Source organism: Haemaphysalis longicornis, unplaced genomic scaffold (genome assembly GCF_048455015.1).
Source record: "Haemaphysalis longicornis isolate Haplotype H1 unplaced genomic scaffold, Haemaphysalis longicornis Haplotype H1 scaffold_7, whole genome shotgun sequence".
Classification (NCBI taxonomy): domain Eukaryota; kingdom Metazoa; phylum Arthropoda; class Arachnida; order Ixodida; family Ixodidae; genus Haemaphysalis; species Haemaphysalis longicornis.
In genome coordinates, this window is record NW_027526422.1 from 169,351,510 (window position 1) to 169,374,841 (window position 23,332).

General features: G+C 45.1%; 1 protein-coding gene across 1 annotated transcript in view; it reads right to left on the reverse strand.

Moving 5' to 3' along the window:
* The window catches only part of LOC144147219 (meso-2,3-butanediol dehydrogenase-like), a 43,829-nt gene extending 23,470 nt beyond the window's left edge, over positions 1 to 20,359 (reverse strand). The window contains exons 1-4 of the mRNA XM_077679301.1: positions 20,173 to 20,359; positions 12,515 to 12,654; positions 8,278 to 8,370; positions 4,127 to 4,265 (exon numbers count right to left, since the gene is read on the reverse strand). Coding sequence (XP_077535427.1) covers positions 4,127 to 4,265; positions 8,278 to 8,370; positions 12,515 to 12,654; positions 20,173 to 20,209 — 409 coding nt within the window. The 5' untranslated portion in view covers positions 20,210 to 20,359. The remainder of the gene's footprint in view (positions 1 to 4,126; positions 4,266 to 8,277; positions 8,371 to 12,514; positions 12,655 to 20,172) is intronic.
* Positions 20,360 to 23,332: the final 2,973 nt, after the last annotated feature.

Below are 23,332 nucleotides of genomic sequence, written 5' to 3' on the forward strand. Positions count from 1 at the left end.
ATCTTACACGCATTATCACAGAGTGTGCAGTAGAAGTCGGGGGAACAATGGCTAGACAGGATACTGGCAAATTTTCCCAGGCGACGAAAGATCTAATTAGGAAACGGCAAACCATGACAATCTCCACCGCAGCTGAAAGAATAGAACTAGCGTAGCTACGAAGCTAATCAATAAGCGTAAGACAGCTGAGGTACGGAAGTTTAGTATGGAGAGGATTGAATGTGCTGTAACGAACGGAGGCAGCCTAAAAGCAGTGAAGAGGCATCTTGGCGTGGCGAAAAATAAGATGTATGCACCTAACGATAAGAAAGGCAATGTTATCACAAATAGGGATAAAATAGTCATATAGCTCATAATCACAGTCATATGACTATGACTATCATAGTCAATAGTCATAGTAGATTTGTACAGTATCCGGGACATCCAGAACAATGCCGAACGAGAAAGAATGTCAGAGGAGAGGGACATCCCACCAGTGACGAAAGAAGAAGTTATGAAGACTTTAAAAGAAATGAAACAGACCAAAGCACCTGGTGAGGATCAGATAACAGCAGACCTCTTGAAGGATGGCGGGGTAATTGTACTTGGAAAACAGGCAAACCTGTATACGCCAGGCCTAATGATCGCGAGTCTACCGGAACCTTGGAAGAACGCGAACATCATCCTCATCCTTCAGAAAGGTAACATGAAGGACTTTAAAAATACAGGCTGATCAGCTCACTGTCAGTCGTCTCCAAGGTACTTACCAAGGTAATCGCTAACAAAATTTCTGCTACGTTAGATTTCAGTCAACCTAAAGAACAAGCAGGGTTCTGTAAAGACTATTCAACAGTACACCATATTAACACGATCAATCAGGTGATATAGAAGTGCGCTGAGTACACAGAACCCCTATACGTAGCCTTCATAGATTATGACAAAGCATTTGACTGGGTCGAAACCACAGCAGTCTTTCAGGCATTATGAAACCAGGGTGTAGATGATCATTATGTAAGACTTCTAGAGGATATTTACGATGGGTCCCCAGCTACCGTCATCCTCCATAAGGAGAGCAATTAAATACCTATAAGGAAGGGCGTAAGACAAGGAGATACAATCTAGCCAATGTTATTCACAGCATGTTTACAAGAAGTATTCAAAACATTGGAATGAGAACAGGTTGGAGTAAGGGTTAATGGACAGTATCTCAGCAACCTCAGATTTGCTGATGACGTCGCCTTGCTAAGTAACTCGTGGGACGAATTGCAAAGCATGCTTTCTGCATTGGGCGAACAGGGTAGAAACGTGGGCCTGAAAATTAATATGCAGAAAATAAAGTAATGATCAATAACCTCGGGACAGCACAGCGGTTTGAGATAGGTGGCGATGCAGTGGAAGTGGTTAACGAATATATCTACTTAGGCCAAGTTGTGACCCCGGATCCCAAGCATGAGGCAATGATAATTAGAAGGATAAGAATGAGGTGGAGTGCATACGGCAAACATTCTCAGATAATAAAAGGCAGCCTACCATTGTCCCTAAAGAAGAAAGTGTATGATAGCTGCATCTTACCGGCACTCACAGACGGGGCAGAAACTTGGAGGCTCACTACGAGGGTTCAACTTAAACTGAGGACAGCCCAACGAGCAAGTGAACAGAAGATGATAGGTGTAACATTACGAGACAAGAAGAGACCTGAGTGGGTCTGGTAACAAACGCGTGTTAAGGACATACTAGTAGAAATTAAGAAGAAGAAATGGACGTGAGCAGGGCTTGTAATTTAAAGGCAAGCTAACCGTTGGTCAGTAAGGGTAACAGACTGGATCGCTAGAGTAGGCAAGCATGGGAGGGGGCGGCAGAAAGTTAGGTGGGCAGTTGAGATCAACACGTTTGCGGGGATGAATTGGTCGCAGTTAGCACTGGACTGGGATAATTGGGGAATAATGGGAGAGGCCTTTGCCCTGCAGTACGTGTAGATAGGCTTGGTGTGATGATGATCATAAATGCATAGCAATGGCGAAGATGCAAAACCCACCTTTTATGTAGCCTTTGTGGACATTAAAGTGCCGTGTGATAAAGGAGACAGGGAGCGGCTATAAATATTCCAGAGGACGAGGGAGGGGCAGAATGTATTACCTTACTGAAGGAACTTGACCTCACGAAGCAAGTGCAAATATAGTGGAGGGAAATTTAATATACAAAGGTTCAATATGTCTGTATCCACCTGCAATGGTTTGAAACAAGGATGTTCTCTCTCTCCACTGCTGTTTACGATCTACATGGCGGGATTAAAGAGTAAGATAGAGGGCCGCAGGCAAGAATTCGACTTGTCATTAATGAAAAATGGGTGAGCGGTAAAAAAAGGGGTTCCAGAATAATGTATGCACACGACGTACTGTTGACGGCGGACAATTGGATACAGGCCTTGGTGGATGCATGCGGTGAGCAAGCTACACACATGGGACTAGTTTTTAGCTGGAAAAAAATCGGGCGTCATAGTGTTTAACGATGACACGAAGTACAAAACAATATCATTCAACATGTAGAAATACCACGGGTAGAAGAGTATAATTATTTAAAAGCATGTCTTAACGACGGCGGAGACTCCACGCACACGTAAGAAGCTCTCTATAGGACAACAAAAGGCGGAACGCGGCTATAATGCAGCATAGGGCTCTCTGGACTTACAAAAAATACGAGGTGGTAAGAGTCTAGAAAGGGGTCATGGTACCAGGATTGACATTCGGTAATTCGGCTCTCTGCATAAAACCGGATATCCAAGCAGGTCTGGAAATGAATCAGAGGACGGTAGGCAGACTGGACTCAGGGTCCCACAGCAAACCTACGAACGAAGCATTACAGAGAAATATGGGCTGGTCGTCCTTCGAGGAGCGGGAAGCGCAAACCAAGATAAAGTTTGAGGACTGACTTCGTGACATAGAGCATGAAAGATGGACCTCGAGAGTGTTTAAGTACCAGCATTGGAGTAGCACGGGCACGCGGTGGAGACAGAGGACCAGACAGTTGACCAGGCGGTACGGAATCTCGGAAGGGAGGGTGGCGTTTACACAACAGTTAAAAAGCAGGTAAAGGCACCAGATAAGACAAAAAAGGCATATAGACTGGAAGCACAAAATCCCTGGAGACGTATAGGACAGGAACACTAGAGATCAGGAATGAAGGTATCTACGGTTGTACGAGAGGCAGTGCATTGGTCTTTGAAGCACGGGCCATGTGCCTGAGAACCCGTTAATACACGGATATCTACAAGCACCAGGACGAAACCTATGCATGCTGCGGCAGAGATCGGGAAACGATCGACAGTATTGCAAGGGACTGCAGATAGGGCCGCCACAGGCCGATAGGAAATGATGTTGGCGGAGGTTTTGGGATTTGGCGTGAGAGGGAGCCGCAACTTCCCAGCCATAGAGGTGTTCAAGAGGCGGCTTGATTGGTGATGAACGAAAAGCAAGTAACATATAGATACGCAGGGTGAGTAGTCATACGAATGAGAATTTAGAACAGCGGGAGCAAGGAAAAAGGGAGGAGGGGGCGATTGAGTTTAAAACAGGGGGGGGGGGATTGGGGGAGGTGGCAAATGTAATAGGTTAGTCTTACGTAAGGAAGTAAGTGGAATAAAACAGGCAAGGCGGTTGCTGTCAACCGACTTCCCGATTCAAAGGGAGAGCCACTAATCATCATCATCAGCAGCAGCAGCGTCCATACAGAGACACTGGTTTGAGGTTTCAATAATTTGGGGTAATTAATGCCTTAACTCATGATTTGTGCCGCATTTCGAACAATTGTGCACTTGAGCACAGCAATGGCAGCCTACGCGGCAACAGCACAGCGCAGAGGTCAGCCCCAACGCTTCGCATACGACGAACGTGTGCCTCTGCGGCCGAGTAGGTTTAAAAACGGCTTTGCAACGCGTGTGACATAAGTTCGATCCGCACTAGGGAAACGCAAATCGTTTCGAAGACCCCGTGTTGGGGGCGTTATGCGCTACGTTAGGCGTTAGGCGCTACTGGAGCTAGCCTTTACTCCTCAAGAGGTACAGCGACAAGCCGGGGCCATCAAGTGTTCCGCACGTAATAATGATGTTCCAGAAATGCTAATTAGTTTTTTAGAAATACCGATATCACACCTTTGGTTTTCCGCAAGTAAGGAAGGGTCTTCCGCAGCATGCACAGTGGACCTTCGACGTTTGTAGCCAAAAGATTCCTCAAGTCATCCACGGTACAGGTATCTATTGGTTCTTTCGTGTTGATTCCAGCATTGTTCACCTAAATGACCAAGATTAGTTCGAATTACATTACACACTGGCGGTAGTTCAAACACAATGCGTAGATAGTGCCGCAACTAAGGAAGTAGGGCAACGATGGTGAAAAGGCATGTTCCGCCTGCGACTATTTGCAGCCACCTCATGTCTAGAGATTAAGTACTAATGGTTTCAATGTCATCTTGCCAGAAAAATCAATGCACGTATTTTTCCCGTTTGTAATGACAAATTGCATACATTAAAAATGGTGTGTGTTCATGTCAAGTGTATGAACACCGCCTTATACATGCAGGAGACAGTTGACCTTTAATGGAAGTGATAGACTGTAGCAATACTGCAGGATGTAATGTGTAAAAGATGTTGATCTCATATTATTCTTCTCATAAACAATTACGCGCCAACATCGCATTCCTAATTATGTTTGAGACAGTGATATCTACACCTATTAGAAGTGCCTGACTGACTGGCTGACTGACTGACTGACTGACTGACTGACTGACTGAATTACTGACTGACTGACTGACTGACTGACTGACTGACTGACTGGATCGCTCACTCACTCACTCACTCACCGACTCACACACGAGCTCATGAAGGCCCAACCAATACTGCTATACTTACAGAGTTGAAATTTCAAGAGTACATTGTATTATGGCGTGAGGGTTTACTAAGGCGTTATTTTTCAAAATATTACTCCTAACCAAGAAAATATAGGCAATGGTGTGTTCTTAAACTCGTCAGTATCTCACTCACCTGTTCACGTATCGATGCGCTATCGCTAATACGTGTAGCCCTAAGAAAATCTCAAAACTAGTCGCAAGGTTGCGTGCTGAAAACTCCTTTCATTTGCGCTGTCCTTGAATTGCCCCCACTTGAAATTAAGCGGTGAGCGCGCAATTTTGCATCGAGTTCACGAATGTTTGTTGCCATAAGGCTACGCGCATTTTTCAAGGAAGGGTGAGGGAACTAGGAATTATCTGAATTTACGAAGTAACGCGGGCCGAAATAACGAGAATTTACCGTAAATAACGAACGGTGAAGACGGAGTGCTTCTTGAAATGCTTCATAAAAATTGTTGAAGCGAGTGTGATGGGACGTCATGGAATGAATTATACACATATGCGCGGGATGTTTGCTTAGCACGAGATAATTTCTGTGGAGATTGCACGCAGAATATGAAATATTTATCACTCGCCTCCTGAACGGTATTCTGAAACAAAATATATTCCTACCTGAATTCTACGGTTGTACCCTACTAATACGAAATATTTTCTATACGGCCGCTAGTTGCTTATAGTATACCACGGATTTCGGTTTTTCGTGCATTGTTTGATTTATTGTTGCTGCATTTTATAATAGTTTCGCTGGTACTAAGTGGCTTACAGTCTCATTGACAGCGATAAGATGCAACTTTTATTTGCAGTGAATAAGAGAAGGAACCTCTGAGGCTTCGTTATTGCTACATATATTACACATAAAACGTTTATGTTAACACCTGGTTTAGAATTTTTGGAGAATAGAGGCAGTGTTTGTTCGGAAAACCTGAAGGTTAAAAAATGTATCAGAAAGTGCCCAGAAGATGTTCATTTATCTTTATTATTTCTCACAGATAAAATAGGCAATTAAGCTCGTGGCGTTGCTTATTCCAGCGGGTGTGCCTAAACAAAGCCAACTCGCTCAAGCGATGGCTGGGTTCATAATTACAAATCCTGAGAAAAGCGTACGTAATACACTGAGACGTAAGCTTACGGAACATACAAAAGAACCGGTGCATGCTTATATGAAGTAATATTCTAACAAAATGACTTAAGGGCGTGACAGTAAGGCTTGTCGATAACGGGCGATGGAAAAAGAACTAATATGGATCTGTTTACGGCACAAGGGCATCGAGTCCAAAAAGCGCCATGGCAGTCTTAGTGGTCTTTCAGCCAGGACGTGAGGAGCCTGAGATTGCTAGGACGTGAGGAGCCTAAGAAATGAATAGTTGGTATGGGGTTGCGAAAGGCCCTCAAAAAATGTAACGATCCTAGCGCATACAATCTTGGAGTTACACGCGGTAGGTAATGAGTTTTTAAAATACGAAATCTTATATTCAAGTTAAAAGGCGGTTCATGGGAAAATTAGGCTCATCTGCTAAAACTAGCGAGGGCTGGAGTAGTATGGCATATCTACAAATTTCGAGAAAGGGAGGGCGTCTAGCGTCTTCAAATTCTGAACATTCAGCTAAGATACGGCGAACTGAGAGCCGTCCTCCACATCTGTGGCCTACTGGTGGTTGTGTGATTATTTTATAGGTAATATTGAGTATCACACGTGTTGTCAATTCTGAGTCTGCTGATTGGCATTTCGGGAAATCCGTTTTATTGTTCTGTATTATGATCACCCAATGGTGGTTTTCTTAGAAGTAATTTGTTAAGAATTTGTTCGTCCCATTCCTGCTACAACACTGTTCCCGGAGTTCTCTTTGTATAAGTGTGTTCATGTACTGGTATGGGACCTGCGATATGTCTATGCCACTTCGGAGTGCGGCCTTACCAACCAATCTATCTCCCATTTCCTGCCCTAGAATGTGACTGTGCCCAGACACCGAGCAAACTATTGTATGGATGTTGTCAGAAAAGGCCAACATTATCGATTTGATGACAATATAAAGAACCATGTTTCTGCACCTCTCCCTTTCTTCAACTACATGACAATGATCAAAGAGTCTGTGAAAACAATTGATTATTTTGGGTTGAGTGTAGGTTACTGCAAGTAAGATTCCATGCAGTTCTGCCGTAAAAATGCTGTTGTAAAGCACGACAACAAAACACAGACAACGAAAACGGTAACGCTTGCCGTCTGTGGTTCTAGTGACATTCGTATGATCTAAATATATAAAACAACCGTGAAAATTGCCATATGCGGATTACAAACAGCTTTTGGAAGGTTGGCTTCGAATTGTAAATACGGAGTGCCGATAAATTATGTAGCCCTTCCCGGATGGCTGGGGTTGGTGCATTTTAGGTTAATCCAATCATTCCTTCATATCGGCCTTCGAGATAACTAAGGTGAGACTTTAACTCACTCAATACCTTTAAAAGGCAAACAAAGATTGAATTGTAGTAAAATATTTATGTATTTAGGCTTCATAGTTGCTGAATGTTATAAAAATGTGCGTAAACCTAAAATACGAAACTGGCGTTTTAATAAATTTGTTCTCATTCATTCAAAACAATGTGTAGAAATTCCTTTGCAAAATTAGCCTGAAGCTAAATCTGTACAATTGATTGATTGTGGTGTTTAAAGCGCCGACGCAACGAAGGCGAAAAAGGGGCATTGTTGCCGCGGCAGGGTTGGATGTAGGTGGTCTTTCAAGCACCGAAACGTCTGGCCGAAGAAGCGAGTAACTAGTAAAAGGAACGTTAATTAGCGCCACTAGTCTTCGCTGGAAGTACTTGGGACGGAAGAGAAGGTATTTCCTCTCTTTTATACAAGGCTCCTGATAGTTATCATGATGAATAGCGGCTATTTTCTGAAATGTTGTGACCTGTTATGAAATTAATTGTAGCCATTCAAACCTAGGATGTAAATTTAAAGTGTTCTCGTTGCTTCTAGATATTTTGTTGCTTAAATACGCACTGTAAATTTATGGGGGGGGGGGCTCGATTTTAAGAAGCTTTCGCCTATCTAACCAATATGGTTTTCTGTTGTCAAAAGGGTACTCGAGACAGATTTTTGGCTGCGTCTTCGCAAGGTATATGGGATAATATTGATTTATTGTAGGGTTTTAACGCGCCGACGCAGCGCAGGCGATGAGGCGCGCCGTAGTGGAGGGCTCCGGGTGAAGTTTGACCACGTAGAGATCTTTAGCGTGCGCCCAAATCCTGTACAGACAGGCGTTTGTGCTTTTCGCCTCCATCAGAAAAGCGGCCGCCGCGGCCAGGAATCGAACCCGCGACCTCGTGCTCAGCAGCGCAATTCGCTAGCCACTGAGCCACCACGGCGAGTAAATCTGTACAATAAAGTGCACTTACGAGAATGTCCATCTTGCCAAAGTGCTTCACCGCCTTTTCCACCACCGCAGCCACGTCGTCTTCTACAGACACATCTCCTGGAACCACTAATACCTACGTAGCACCCATGCAAGAAATAGAAAGAAGAGGTAACTAGAATTTGTGCACGCCGTCGGAAGGACTAATCTCTAATATGGTAATTCCTGTACGCGACGATGCGTTCAAGATTTGGCATGCGCGGTTCGGCATCGAAAAACACTGGCCTGAATTGTACACATGGTCTCTGAAGATTGTGTAATTGATTTGTAATAGAAACGAATGCATATGAGACATTTTTTAGATAGAAGTATCAGTGTTACCATCAAAGTAATTCCAATTTAATCACACATCACCCGCTAACATCGGCAAAAAAAAATGCAGGGCCACCCGCATAAGAGAGAGAGCGAGAGAGAGAGAGAGAGAGAGAGAGAGAGAGAGAGAGAGAGAGAGAGAGAGAGGGAGAGTGAGAGAGAGAGCTCTTTATTTGATGAAAGCAGAGAGGTTTGCCGGCATGTTCCCGCCTGCATGCTACTCTGCGGGGATGGGGAGAAGGGAGTAAAGGCCCTAAAAGAAGTAGGGCAGAAGAAAGAGGGGAAAAGAAGAGATTAAAAGAAAAAGTGAACACGAGGCTTTGCGTGGTGACTTAAAAGTCCACACGATCTCACACGTAAAGTTCTAAATTGTCTCTGCGAGGCCGATTCCGTGTAAATAGTCAAATAAAGCAACCAACACGTTTCTCTGGGACGATGGAGAGGGCCAGGGTCCAAGGAGACCTTTCAAAGATATAGATGCGTTGTTGAGGCACTCAATCTTTTCTGCGAGGTGATTTCTTTCTTGGTTGTATGCCGGACACTCTAGAAGGACGTGCTCCACTGTTGTGATAATTGTGGAACCGCATAAGAACCTCCAAGGGAACAGATAGCATTCATAATCAACGTTTTCACCCCTTTCCTCGTGCCTGCGAAAGTTACAGTAATCGCCTCAGCAGAGTCGCACTGCGTGTAATGCTTATCGCAGCCGATAAGTCTTCAAGTATCTCCTTTGCCTGTGTTACGGTTTTCTTCAACGTTGCTACCCAAGGTTTTTACTGTTGCAACTTTGAGATGAGTTGGACAATAGTCAAGCTATAGCTGAAGGGCCGTCGCTTAAGTGCACAGTGTCCAGACTGAAAAAGAGAGACAAATCTTTTGAGCAAGTTTCCATGCCATATGATGGAAAGGGTTCCTTAGGTCTTGCAGCAATCTGAAAGGGTATGATGTTTTGAAAGCAGCTAGAAAAAGTGTTTTAAAGGTGCGATTATTATGCATTTCTAAGCAGACAACAGCACGTCATCAATTATTTTTGTTCTTGCTCTACCAGTGTTTCCACGACTTTACATTATACTCCACGCAGCCGCATCAAAAATAATGACTAATGAGAGACCGAGAGCTCTGCCGTGAAACCTCCAGAAGTACAGCAGCCTCCTGGATGTCCACTGCCGCATCTGTCTGCAGCAGCAAACTCGTGCGCTATGGGCTGCGTAGGGGTAGAGTACCGTATATGTCGAGAATAAGGCGCTAGTGTCGATGTTTCCTCTTAAGTGCGGAGCACTTTATGGGCTCGCCGTGCCGTCTTAGCTCGCAAATGGTCCATGCGACTTCCGGAATCACGCGGCGCAGCGGGATAACGGACCTAAGTATAGCCGGTACTTACCGGTGTCAGGGACTCACGCTGAGGCTTCGAAAACCACGCGGTTTAAATAGTCATAACCGCTCAATTCTTGTGAACCACTGACGCTTTTCATACATTTCCGAGTTTTTTAGCTCAACGAAAACTGCAGGTACATTTCAAGCAAAATCTTTGTATATAACTGGCAGCCCCCCGCGTTCCTTCAGTAGTTAGAAATGCGCGTTCGGTTTCTTTTTACAATAGGCGGCCGCGCAAAAAAAAAACAAAAAAAACATTGTGCGTTCGAAATGACGGAGAAAGGTTCCAGCCGCGCAAGAAAAAAATAGCGCGTTCGAAGTGACGCACAAAGGCTGCAGCCCGGCAAGAAAAAAAATGGCATGTTCGAAATGACGGAGAAAGGTTCCGGCTGCGCGAGAAAACATACGTGTCCGAAATGACGCAAAACAGCTCCAGCAATTGCAGACCAGTGGGAGACCTATTGCTTAGCTCGGACACCGAAATACAGGTCAAGGTGTTCCAACTGCCCGAAGATGCCACTCGCGCCCAAGGGCTGCCGGCCGCCATATGAGGGGGAGGGATTCAGGAAGGCTCCCACTTCCCCTTCCTCCACTCACCAAGTTTTGGGGAAAATGAAGTAATTATTATTATTATAAGAAATTGAAGCAAGATAAAAAAACACAACTCAACCCTGGCGCCGTTTGAGGCAGGGGTCGTGCGAGCACTGGGAAGACGGGAAATTTGAAATGCATTGGGTGACAGGAGTGAGCGAATCACGGTGGTGCAGCCCTTTATGGCGAATCACTGTTCTGCACTTTTAACCGCTTTCACATTTAGTGGAACGGCTTTTTTTTGTAGTTTTGTCGAGGAATTCAAGACATGCTTTCTGTTCCATTGTGCTCTCAGCTTTTCAAATACAAATATATATATATATATATATATATATATATATATATATATATATATGTATATATATATATATATATATATATATGTATATATATATATATATATATATATATATGTATATATATATATATATATATATATATATATATATATATATATATATATATATATATATATATATATATATATATATATATATATATATATATATATATATATATATATATATATATATATATATATAATTGGAATTTAAGGGCTCGTTGAACGAAGACAGGAATAAAAATAGGCAGTCGAGAAGGCCAAGGAAGGGGCAAATGTGGTACGTCCGCTGTATTTAAAAACAAGAAAGTGCGGAAAAAATGCCCGCTGAGTGGCATCCGAACCCACGAAAAAAAAGTAAAAATGGAAAAATATTACTTCGAGATAAATACCCAAGAAAGTGGAGGGGAAAATAGCCCCGCCGTTAGCGCAGTCGTCATCGCACCAGACGTGTATTCTGGCGATTCTTTCTCCACTCTCTTTTTTTCGTTCAAAAAATATATCTGACCTACCGCCGCATTTTCTCTTTGGTTTCATAGGCTTTCTCGACTGCTTACCCTTAAATATATATATATATATATATATATATATATATATATATATATATATAGATAGATAGATAGATAGATAGATATAGCGTTAGCGTGGCGCAAGCGAACACCCAACTTGATGCCCGTCAACAGTCAATGCACCCCATCATCTCAGGGACGAATGAAGAATATTACTATCCCAATCCACCTCAAATGTTTTGCTTTAAATTAACAACGAGCCTTCTCTTACTTTAATACAGTGAAACCCTTAACCTTAAAAGTATGTTTTCATTCCGCGGGTCCTCAAGGTGCGAGAGATATAGCGGGCATGATTGAGGCACGCGAATGGGTGAAGAAGGTCTTTTAAAGCAAGGTCCCGATTAGTAAACACGTGTGGCTAAAGGAACGCAACTGCAGAAAACATATCATATTTTGCGTGGCTGAAGGTGTTGCTAAATGAATCAACGAAATTAAGAAGTCTGAGGTGGATGAAGTGATGAAGTGAATTGAGAATGAAGTGAGCGCTAAATACCAAGCCGCCGTTTATGGTTACTTCAATGACTTTCCCATAAGGCATAAAATAGTGGGGCATTCACATACAATAATAAACATTAAGCAAATAAAAGACACTCTATGGAGAAAACGCGTGAAGTGAGAAAGCGTGTTGGTGCGGGATTGTTGGTACAGAGTTCACACACAATAACGGCGCTCAAACGGGACGCAAGAAAGATTGACAAGACAAGACGCTGATGGAGAAGCATAATGGAACGCAGGGCGATGCGCTTTATTTAAGCGGGCACTTTCAAAGACACTTGAAAATGTTATGGTATTCGAAATATTGTGAGCGCGTATGTCGCGTCGGCACAGCCTCGACACTCCCAGGGACTGTTCGTACAATCTGGGCAATCTCCTGCATTGCCTCCTCGCAGTAACATTATCATTCTCATTAAAATTACCCGATCCTCTTCGCTCGTGCATCATCATCATCGCTCTCGGTACGGTGTTCGGAACCGACTGGATCGCCGAATAAACGTCTCGGTTCACCCGTTGCTCAAGGGCCTTACAATATTCACCTTTTCGTGCGGGATCCCTTTGGCCCGGCAGGCCTCCGCCACCTTCTCCAGTCTCTCCATGTTTCTGGCCGTCAGGGCAAGCCAACATCCAAGTGAGGCGAAGTGCAGCGCCGTGCTCTCGCCTATGCCTGATGATGCGCCTGCAAAACAGCGGAGTCCTGGAGCGTTGGGCGGGTTTTACGTGATTCGCTCGAGTGTTGCGCAAAGTAGTTATTTTTGGGCTATTATATTTGGTTCACGTAGTGCTGTCTTTTCAACAGGTCTGGTGCGGTGTAATCTACAGCTGTGTAGACTGCTAAACGCAGTCATTTTGCCCTATGGCACAGCTGCGATATTTGAGAAGTTAAATTTCAAATCACACTTACCGTAATTATACCCGTTGTCTCGTGCACTTCCAACTGGCCCTGCTCTGTGTCTTTCGAGGCTATTTCAAGCGTCAGTACCCATGTAAACCTCTTAACACATTTTCCGCCCGAATCTTTTACTGCGGGTCTTGGTTGCCATTGTTTGTCGCCTTAGTAATCTATGTGTTTGTATCCCTCCGTATGCAGGCCTAGCCCAACTCTACTGGTTATTCTGGTGCTGGTTATGACACTGCCCTGCGAAATTTTATTTAGCAAATAGGGCAGACTTTCCATTGCTGAGCATTGAATGGTGCCCTTGTGCTTGTTATTTGTATGTGCTCACCTTTGTGATTCTTCAACCAGGTAGTACAGTTGAACCTCGATTTAACGAAGTCACCGGGACCCGCAAATTATTTCGTTAAATTGGGAACTTCGTAAAATCGAGAGAACGACACAATTGGTTCGAGAGAACGACCAATTTATCGCCTCGAGAACTTCAACGCTTGGGATTTTCGCTCGTGCTCTTTGTAAGCAGCGTGAGCACACATTTCAACTAGCTGGCCAGTGAATTCAAAGCGTCCTCGACACCCTCGTGTGGCCCAGAAAACCGCCTCAGAGTGCCGACGACGCCAATCAACTGGCTTGGGAGGGGCACGGAAGCTTAGACAGTATCCGGATAATTCACATCTTCGGACTCCTCTTGTGGGCCGGGAACAAGCTGCACTATCCCCTCGTCCTCTAGAAACTTCTGTTGTGTCAGTACGGGCGCGTCTGCGTCGGCGTTCACCAAGTCTTCGAAGTTCTGATCTGCGGCCACCTCGCAAGGCCGATAAACTCCTCCCAACAACTGGGCGATGCCTCTTTCTGCTCCTGGTGTGGGCTTGTGGAGCCCGCAACACGAGCTAACAGCACACTGCCAGCCATTGTAGACGTCACATATATGGAAAAAAACGCTTTGTCTATGCATCTTTTTTACCGAAATTCTTCGTTAAATCGGGTTTGACGGCGAAGTTTGTTTCGTTATTTCGGGTCTGTAAAAACATTATGCCTATGGGCAACTGCGGGGGGAATCGTAATTTGTACGTTAAATCGGGAAATTCGTAAACTCGGGTTTCGTAAAGCCTAGTTTCAACTTTATATCTTCAACTTTCTGCATCATTACTTCGCACTGAAAGAACGGGTGGGTTGTGTATCGCCATTTTGTTGGCCAAGGGAAACGACGATGTACGGTGGAACTTCACTTGAACGAACTTCAAGGCACCCCAGAAAGAAGTTTGAAGAAAGTTCACTTACATAAAGTAAGTATGTTGCAGCTTGTTACCACACGCTAAAGGAAAACAAGCTAACGGATTAAGGAAAGGTATGGGACACATTGAAACGTTCCTGGATCGTAAGTCCTTTAGTCATGCAGCCACAGCCTTGTGGACTTTACCCAGCGCACACTCTCCGGCACGTGGGGCCGAGCTGAATACTTTCAGATACGCCGCGATCCCTTGGCGCTGGCTTTTAATCGCAGACAGTGATGCCACGGGGATTCCAAATGTCTTCGCAACGTTGACTCCGCGTTGCCTAGAGTCCATCCTGCGCAAAGCTCCTTGTTTTACGTCTAGAGCCAGGCACTTTCGTTTGGTGCTCATGATCCAGCGCCTGAATCCCTTTTCTTTGTGATTGTAACAGCGGTAGGGCAAAAGCTTTAGCTGTGGCTATGGCTATCGCTTCGGCTAGCTAAGAAATTACCTAGGTCGCCGATCCAGTTGAAATTTCAAATAGGGCCCATTATTTGTAGCGCTGTAATGGAACGCGGTTCCTAACAAAAAATATGCTACAAAAAATTGCACCATCTTGCCGTGGGGAATCATGAGGAGGATGCGAAGCATCATAGGGGTTCCATGTAGGCTCTATTGTGTTGCCGTTATGTTGTTTTATTTATCGGAGCACGAATGGGAACGTAGTGTGAACCACCATGTAGAGACAGACAAATGTAGAGAAATGCAGAGACAGCGAAGAGACCGACACCGGCGTTACCTGATCGAACACCTCCTTTTTCTCGTCTTTCTTTATTGCTTGCTCACGATCCTACCCCGCTCCCCGCCCTCTTCGTCCTCATCTCTGGTTGAGCTGCAAGGCGGGTGGCGCTTCCCGCCACAGCTTTCCCACGGGAAATTCAACACCCTCCTCTAAAGTTTTCAGTTCGTCGTTTCCGTTGACGTTCAGCTTCACGTGCCTTCGTTGTATCAGTAGCTTCTTGACGTAGTTTGAATGAGCAAAGGACATAAGGCGCGTTCGTAGCACTTGCTCCTGTCTCGGTTTTGTAGCACAGTGGAAAGAGCACCACGTACCTCACATCGGCAGGGGTTAGTGTCGTCTTTTGTTGGGTACCAAGCCACATCGGCATTCCAGAAAATGAAACTGTCGATATAGCAGCATACCATACTAAGCATTGTGCAATGACGAAGTCCAAGGTTCCTTACCAGGACCTTCGGAACACCATACGAAAGTCCATTACAATGTACTGGCAAACTGAATGGGACAGACAGACTGAAAATAAGTTACACCTAGTGAAGCCATACCTATCTGAATGGAAAAGTTGCAAACACAGAAATCGTTTTTATGAGGTTATTTTGTGCCGTCTGCGAATAGGTCACACTGTGCTCACACACGGCTTCCTGGTCCAGAAAGAACAGAAACCCATGTGTGACCACTGTGGAGAACCTCTTACTGTACTTCATGTTTTAATAAGCTGCCCACACCTTGAAGCAGCACGCATCAGACATTTCAAAGCATTACACACCTTTTGCATCCCTTTACACCCTGCGCTTTTACTTAGTGATGAACCGTTGGTGGATTTTAGTAACGTTTTGCAATTTTTTGATGACGCCGGCCTTCTACACCGGTTTTAGCTATGTGCCTCTTTGAGTCCTTTTAAAATGTTTTTAATCCTCACAACACCCTGAATAACATCGTTTAATCGTCGCTTAACTATTCTGCCCTGCGTCTGGCGCATTATAACCGAAAGGTTGCTGTGCCAAAAAACCACAACTTACTTACTTACCACGTACCTCCCGTTGCGGCCAGAGAGTCGTGGGATGGAAAACGGGCGCCGCTATTTCATTTTTTTGTAGTGTAGGGCAGAGGTGCCGGTGGACGGACGACGGACGACGCAGCCGAGAGGAAGAGATGCTTCGCATCTACAAAGTTGCACGGCACATCTACGTATGGGTCTTAAGATGTAGGACGCCTGTAAGGGACACTTATGAGGCCAGTGCCCAGGCGTGCAGGCTCCGCGTGAGAACCCGCCACTCTGTCTGGTGGCTCAACACTGTGGACTCTACGCAGCAGCCGTCGCCAATTTGTCACGGCACGCACGGGAGACGGATTGTCTGGCTGACCGAATCCCATGGAGATAATCCCCTTGAAAACGCAGATGGCGCCGCCGGGTTCTGAGAATCGTCAGCGTGGTGTGCCTGGGAGGCGTAATTGCCGACGTCGGAGCGTGCGCCGTGCGAAGCTCCATTGTTAACGTGGTCCGATCGGCATGGTGAACAGTCGCCGCTTTTCGCCCTCACCCCTCCGGGTCGCGCTTGCTTGCTCGCCCGCGTGCGTGCTGTTGACCCAAAGATGGCGGCGACTCATTGAATATTCCGTACCGCGCTGAGTGACAGCTGTCTACGTGAATTTCGGCACTCCCTTACGCGTGTACGAATGCTACAGGGGCGTTCTCGAGAGAGCGTGATCTCGAGGGGTTATAAGGCCGAACCTAGACGGACGACGGACGACGAGGCCAAGAGCAAGAGATGCTTCGCATCTACAAAGGTGCACGGGACATCTACGTAAGGGTCTTAAGATGTAGGACGCGATAGCGTTCCTTCGACTGCGAGGGAGCGGTTTGGAAAGCAGTCGCTGTATTTACGACCAATGTTTCACAAGCTCTGAAAGTCAGCGAAGAGAGAAAGCCTATCAGGGAAAGTTTCTAAGCGCCGTGGCTCAGGAGACACAAAGTTCCTCTGCGTTTCTGTAGCTTAAGGTGTAAGCGTAAAAGGGTGCGGCTGCCGATTGGCTCTTGCTGAATTTACGCGAGAAGGTGTCAGTGTCAGTGTTTCAAAGTTTTTATTATCTCGGGCTTAAGCCGGACCTAAATTCTTTTCCGAATATAGAGAGTGTGTGTATGAAGATCTTTGTTACGGAAGAAGTAGTTGAGCTTTAGGAAAAGGGGGTAAAGAGATGGTAGGAAGCTCAAGCGTGTAACCTGAAGTCTAGGGAGCCAGATGCAGCAGCTCCTTCCCTTGCCCAATCATCAGCTCGCGCTGATCTTGAGGCAACAAGCTCGTCAAAGCTGCCTCCCATGTCTTGATAGAAGTACAATACGTAATGTTTGAGTTGTTCTACCCTGAAAGTACCCTTGGGCATAGCTACGTTGCGTGAAAGAGGATGTACATTTTTCTGATTTTAGCAAAGTTAATGCGTGATGTACTCACAAGACATCTTCGCGCACGTTTATTTGTAGATACTTGTGTTGGTTTATCCTCCACAGAGTTTGTGATTATTCGGCCTTCAGAACTCCTTGTAACGAGGGAAAAAACTGTGTTCCTGGGCGTAGGAGGAGACATTCTTGGCGTTTTTCTTGGAAGGGGGCGCGGCAGTCGTGGTACGAAGGATCACGGTTTGTGAGTTCCCGTGCCTCTTGGTTGGTGCCATGTTACCTTCCCGACCCTTGTGTCTGGGCACACAGGGAACCTTTTCAATTTTCTGAATTATGGAAGGTAGTATCTTACAGAAGCGTTTCGGTATTCTGCCTCCAGAAAACAGTATAATGGCTTTCGAGAGCGTGTTATAATGTTTACTCTATTATTGTATTCCCCCTCTAGTCGTGTTGTCAAGAGGATGTCACCTACTTCCATCTCTTCGTTCCAGTACGTACAAAGGCCATGCAATCACAAACATTGCCTAAGTAGTCAACTACGACAACTGCTGCATCGTACTTTCGTACGTGCCGGAGTGGGTGTATTCTGTGGTCTCATGAGTTTAAAGCTTTCTTCAAATCAACTTGATCCTGCCATATGCCTCTTCTTGTGTTGGTATGGAACCAGGGTTTTGGTGCAGGAGAGTGTTTACGCGGAGTAGCTGAATCGGTGACCTGTCCATGAAGGCGGGTAGTCGTTTCTTTTCAGGGGGGTAACCTGTGTTCCACACGATGACCCTTCCAAATTTTGTTTTCCCACGCGCTCACTTGGTGAAAATAGAGTGGTTTCTCTGATTTCTTCAAGAGCATTATGAAAAGACAATTTGAGGGTCTATTCATTGTCATCATCATCATCAACATCCTCTTAAGGTCTCCTGCAGGGTGAACGCCTTTCCCAATGAAGTTCACCGCTCTTGTCCTGCGCTGCACGAGTCCGTTCTTTCCGTCCGAATGTTGCTATTTCTTCCCTCCATCGAGTTAATGGTCTTCGCTTTCTGTTCGACCCATCTCTAAGTGTCCATTATGATACCCTGGTGAGCCACCGGTTGTCAGTTCGTGTCACTGTCAAAATTTCGTGGTTGACAACTCTCCATTATGCTGTCCTGATGATGGTGTTTTTTTTATTTTCATCGGTGCGGAAAAATCACAGATACAGTAAGTTCTGCAATGTCCAACTTATGATCAGTGCCTGAATGAGCGCTACCGCTTCTTCTTGTTTCTTTCCTGCCTTTTATTGGTTGGGCGTTTTACAATGTGAGTAATTTGTTACATATTTCCTCTTTTTTGGAGATTATCAGGTCAGCTGTGCCACTTGGCACCAGAGCCACGCGGAGCACCCTTACGTGACTGTTCTCTTGGAGGACATCCGTATCCGTTTAAGGGATTTTAACTTGGCTGCGTAGAGCCCTCTATCGTTTGCTAAATGGAGCTTGCACTGGACACAGAACGACGGGAATGTCGTAACGTAGTTTGAAAATTATTCATTGTATTTTGGATTTAGTTTGTTTCTACTTACAATCAATGGTTTTCGTGGATTCTCAACGACTGGCATTAATCATTTACCGCCTGTTTTAGTTAAGATGACACAATGCTGGTGCTGCCGGCATCCCCGTGGGTAAGGCGTCGCGCCACTGAGCCCAAGGACAAGGATTCGATTCTCGGCCCCGGTGGCAGTCTTTCTAATTTAAGCAGAAAACTGAAACGCCCGTATGTCGAATGTTCGGCGGACGTTGGAGATCACCTAGAGGTCAAAATTATTCGCGAAACTTCCACTACGGCGTGCCCGGCAGCCCACGTGTAGCTTCAGCTCATGAATTACCGGAATTTTATTTTTATATTAAGGTGAAAAGACGCTTTGCCAAGGTGAGGTCGGTTGTGGGCATGGCCGGCGACCGGGTCTGTCGACATTGCTACAACCGACTTGGCGTTGGACGAACTTCAATGCGCTGAAAACGCGCGTCCTGCGGAAAATGCGCGTCCTTTCTTTCGTCTCCGCCGTAGTATCATTGTACTGCTTTCCACACTTCATTTGCCCAGATTTAGGCAAGCACTCAAATCCTTCTGTATCACTCCTAGCATCCGGCTGCAGCAATTACGTATTTCCGTGAATAGTTGATGAGCACGGCCCTAGCGTACGGCTAGCAGCCACGCGGAAATCAAAAAATGAGCCAAATAACGGTATCGCTTTGAAACGTTCCAGTTGTATTTGTTGAAGTAATGATAATGACCCGGGAAACATACGATGGTGTCGATTGATTGATTGTAGGGTTTAACGCGCCGACGCAACGCAGGCGATGAGGCGCGCCGTAGTGGAGGGCTCCGGAATAATTTTGACCACCTGGGGATCTTGAACGTGGCCGAAATCTCGTACACACGGGCGTTTTCGCTTTTCGCCTCCATCAGAAAATCGGCCGCCGCGGCCGGGAATCGAACCCGCGACCCATACGATGGTGTCATTGAAGAGTTTAGTAAAACTGAAATGCGCACTGCGCTGAGTTTTAATAAACTGAAAGGTGTTTGCATTGGCTTGAAAGCAGGTTCACTGTGTGATATAAAAAACGTTAGTTCAGCTTAATAGTTTGTTTACATGACGTTGGTCCGAGTGGTATTTTACTGCATTATTTGATTGTATTCTACGAATGCACTACAGCTGATATAACTCCCAGCCGTCGTTCCTTTCCTATTTTTTGGATCACTGTTTCAAACAGGTGGCACTCGAAATTTACCACCAATTCTAGCAGGCGAAAACACAAGGTGAAATGAAGTCTATAGCTTCGCGTCGTAGAATATTTTACGTTGCATTCTGCTAGTATTTGGCCTAAACTTAGGCCGCCCGTTTAAAACTAATCACCTACCTGTGATCAAGGCCACTTTCGTCTTCATGTCCGCCATTTTTGGTGACTCCCTTGATTACGGAATGCCGATGCGCTCAAACAGCCGCTTCAATCTCCATGAAAAGCTGCGTCTTGTCAGCGCAGGTGCACTCTCGCCGGCTTCTAGTCGGATCCAGTGGCGTGGAGAAGACCTAGCGCCACAGGTGTTTGTGACCGCAAACGAAGCTTCAGTACACAGCGGGACCCCTGCGGCAGTTGTCCAGCTTTCTTATCGTGTTTTATTTGCAGTAGAGTGGGGCGATGCTACAAAGGTCTCCGTGCCTCTGTTTCACATCCTGCTTCGCCCTCTCGTACGCTAGTACGAAGCGTGATAACAAGTTTCTATGCCCTTACTTTTATATATCTTTTTTGTTATTTCCGGACGCGCCGTGGTTGGCTTGGAAGCAAAAAAAGACTGTGTAATATATATTCTTGAAACATTCTTTTGGTCTTCCATGTACCGTTTTCGCTCCTTTCGAGCAGCCATATACAAATCTACTTTATAGAAGCTTAGGTTAGTTCTGTAACGGAACATGTTACAGTGATTAGTAATTCGTTTAATTCGTTAATTTCTTTTGCTATGTACATTGATTTGTACTGTACTGAATAGAGTGAATATCGTCTGCATATTTAAGATAGATTGCGCCAACACTCCGCTTCATACTTTTACAACCCTCATTGGAAGCTCTTAATAGACGATATAGTTTGCCCATGGTGAGCACTCGCCGTTATTATTATTTGGCAAAATAACTTATCAGAAATCTTTGTGGCTTTGCTCAATCCTTTGTTGAAATAGCCTTCCCCACTGTTACGTGTCAAGGCTTCAATCGTGATTACACGTGGGCGAACTACTCCATTAACGTTATTATGAAACGCTAAGCATTTGAGGGCTGATCGTGCTATGAGGATTTCCGGAGCCTTCGGAAACTGCCGTGAAATTGACAATAATATGCGATTCTAGGTGCCTTGAAAACTTGGTGGGAACACGAATCCTGCACTGCAGTTCCACGTAAAATAGTTTCTCAAGTTTTTTCTTCTTTAGTTCGTTCTGCCTCCCCTGTTAGAATTGTTTGATTGTTGAAAAAAACGCCTTAAAGGAAGTACATGTGTATTTTTGAAGCTGCAACAACCGGGGACAAGCGGCGCGGATATCACGGCGGGTGTAAAGCGCGTCGTACAAAACGGAAACCGTGTACGTTTTCTCTAAACTGATATTGGCCCATTATTAACTGCCTGGGACAATTCTGAAATTGCTTTGTAGGCACTGGTACGTTTTACATATTCAGGCACAGACCGCTTCTTATCTTGATGAGCCCACAAGGTAATTGAAATTCCGAAAAGAAGCCTGTCATCATTTCTCAACGAGCCTTATATGAATACTCCCGAATGACTTAATCGAATTGTGGGGGATATGTTGAAGCTGAAGTGAAATCAGAATTGGTGAATCGGCCGCAAGCTTACAACGGATGCGGTGTTCGTCACGGGCCAATCCACTTGACTAGGTGTATCGTTAGGACTATATTCAGCCTCAGCCTTAGATTAGCGCGATGTCGAGTTAGAAGACATATCAAGCAACATCAAACTGGACCATTGTACGTGAAGCTTCGGATAACCGCTTAAAAGCGTTGAACAGCAAAGCGCAACGTTAGGGCTAAGGATACGCCCTCAGATATCCAAAGGGGACATCAGGCCGCGAGAGACCCCCGCTTGAAGCTAACAAATTGTCAACCTCCACGTACTGCTGTACTCAGGGATGAAAAAAAAATATTATAAACGCTTTACGCCAGGTGCAGCCAAAGGCAATATTTAAGAGAGCTACTGGCTGGACGACCTAATAAAATTTAGACGCATTCACGCAATGGGGATCTAGGGACGCCGCTATTTTTTTCTTAGTGAACGAAGAAATGGGGTATTGATACCAAAGTATGAAAGGGTCCCAGATCTGTGCGTAAAGCCTGTCAAGCTCTTATTCTAAAGGAAGTAAACTTGCCCAGGGCACTGGCTAAAACAATTGTGCGCCTGCGTGAACTGTTAGTTCCGCAGATTCGACTGCCGTATCCCAAGATTATCTGTGGTAGGTTGGGGCGGGTAGTTGGGGCTTGGAGCGGGTGAGGGGACGCATCATGATCATCGTCGTCGCCGCCGACATCGTCGCCGCCGTCGACACATTCACCACCACCACCACCACCACCACCACCGCCACCACCATCCTCATCAGTATCACACCACCACCGCCGCCATCATCTTTAGTACTATTATCCTGATGTTAATCATCATCAACACTGCAGGACGAAGGTATATCCCGTTGACATACAACTGCTCCTGTACTGCTCTGAGTAAAAAAACAGATTTCACAAAATTTTTGCTCCAGTGCTATTTCTTCAGCGGTCAAAACCTCTGTATTCTTGTGGAATACGTCTGAGTGCGTCAAGCCCCAAACGATCGGATTAGATGGTAAAGCAAAGGGCACAAATAGCAAGTCTGAGCCCCTAAACTAATGGGTAAATCCTGAGTACTGTGTACAGGCGCCGCTTCTGTGTTTCCCCAACCTTAAGTTTTCTTGGTAGCTATGAATGGACACATAAGGCGTATTGGTCTTTTTGTTGTTTTTAACGTCACGAAGCTGCGCTAGATAGACGCTTTAAGGTTTGCAGTTTATATGCAGCTTCTTAAGTAGTTTTTGTTCGTGATATTTTTGTTTTTGGCTGACCTTTCCGAGGGCCATGTAAAACAGGCATTTGTTTCTGCTACTTCATTTTCATCTTCTATTTATTTATGTTTCCAATAATATTTGGTAAAATGTGTAGGCATGGCAACCAATAGCGAAAATAACCATGTTTTTTTATCGCTTTGCTGTATCTCATTTTTTTCCGAAATATTACTTCCAACGATTTACATCTGCAATATATTGACCTTTTCAATGCCCTTAAATGGCTACTTTCGCAATTTCCTTCAGAATTGGCTCGCGTTTGGGTTTTCAGGTAACATGGCTTGCGTGTTAACATTTATGTACGTGAAGATATTTCTTAGTGCTGCCAAGTTTTGCTACCCAACGCAAAAAAGGAAAAAGACAATAGAAACGCACGAGCTTAACCTGCATGAAACACGAGCGCAACTGCGTGAAACATTTCAACATCCTTTC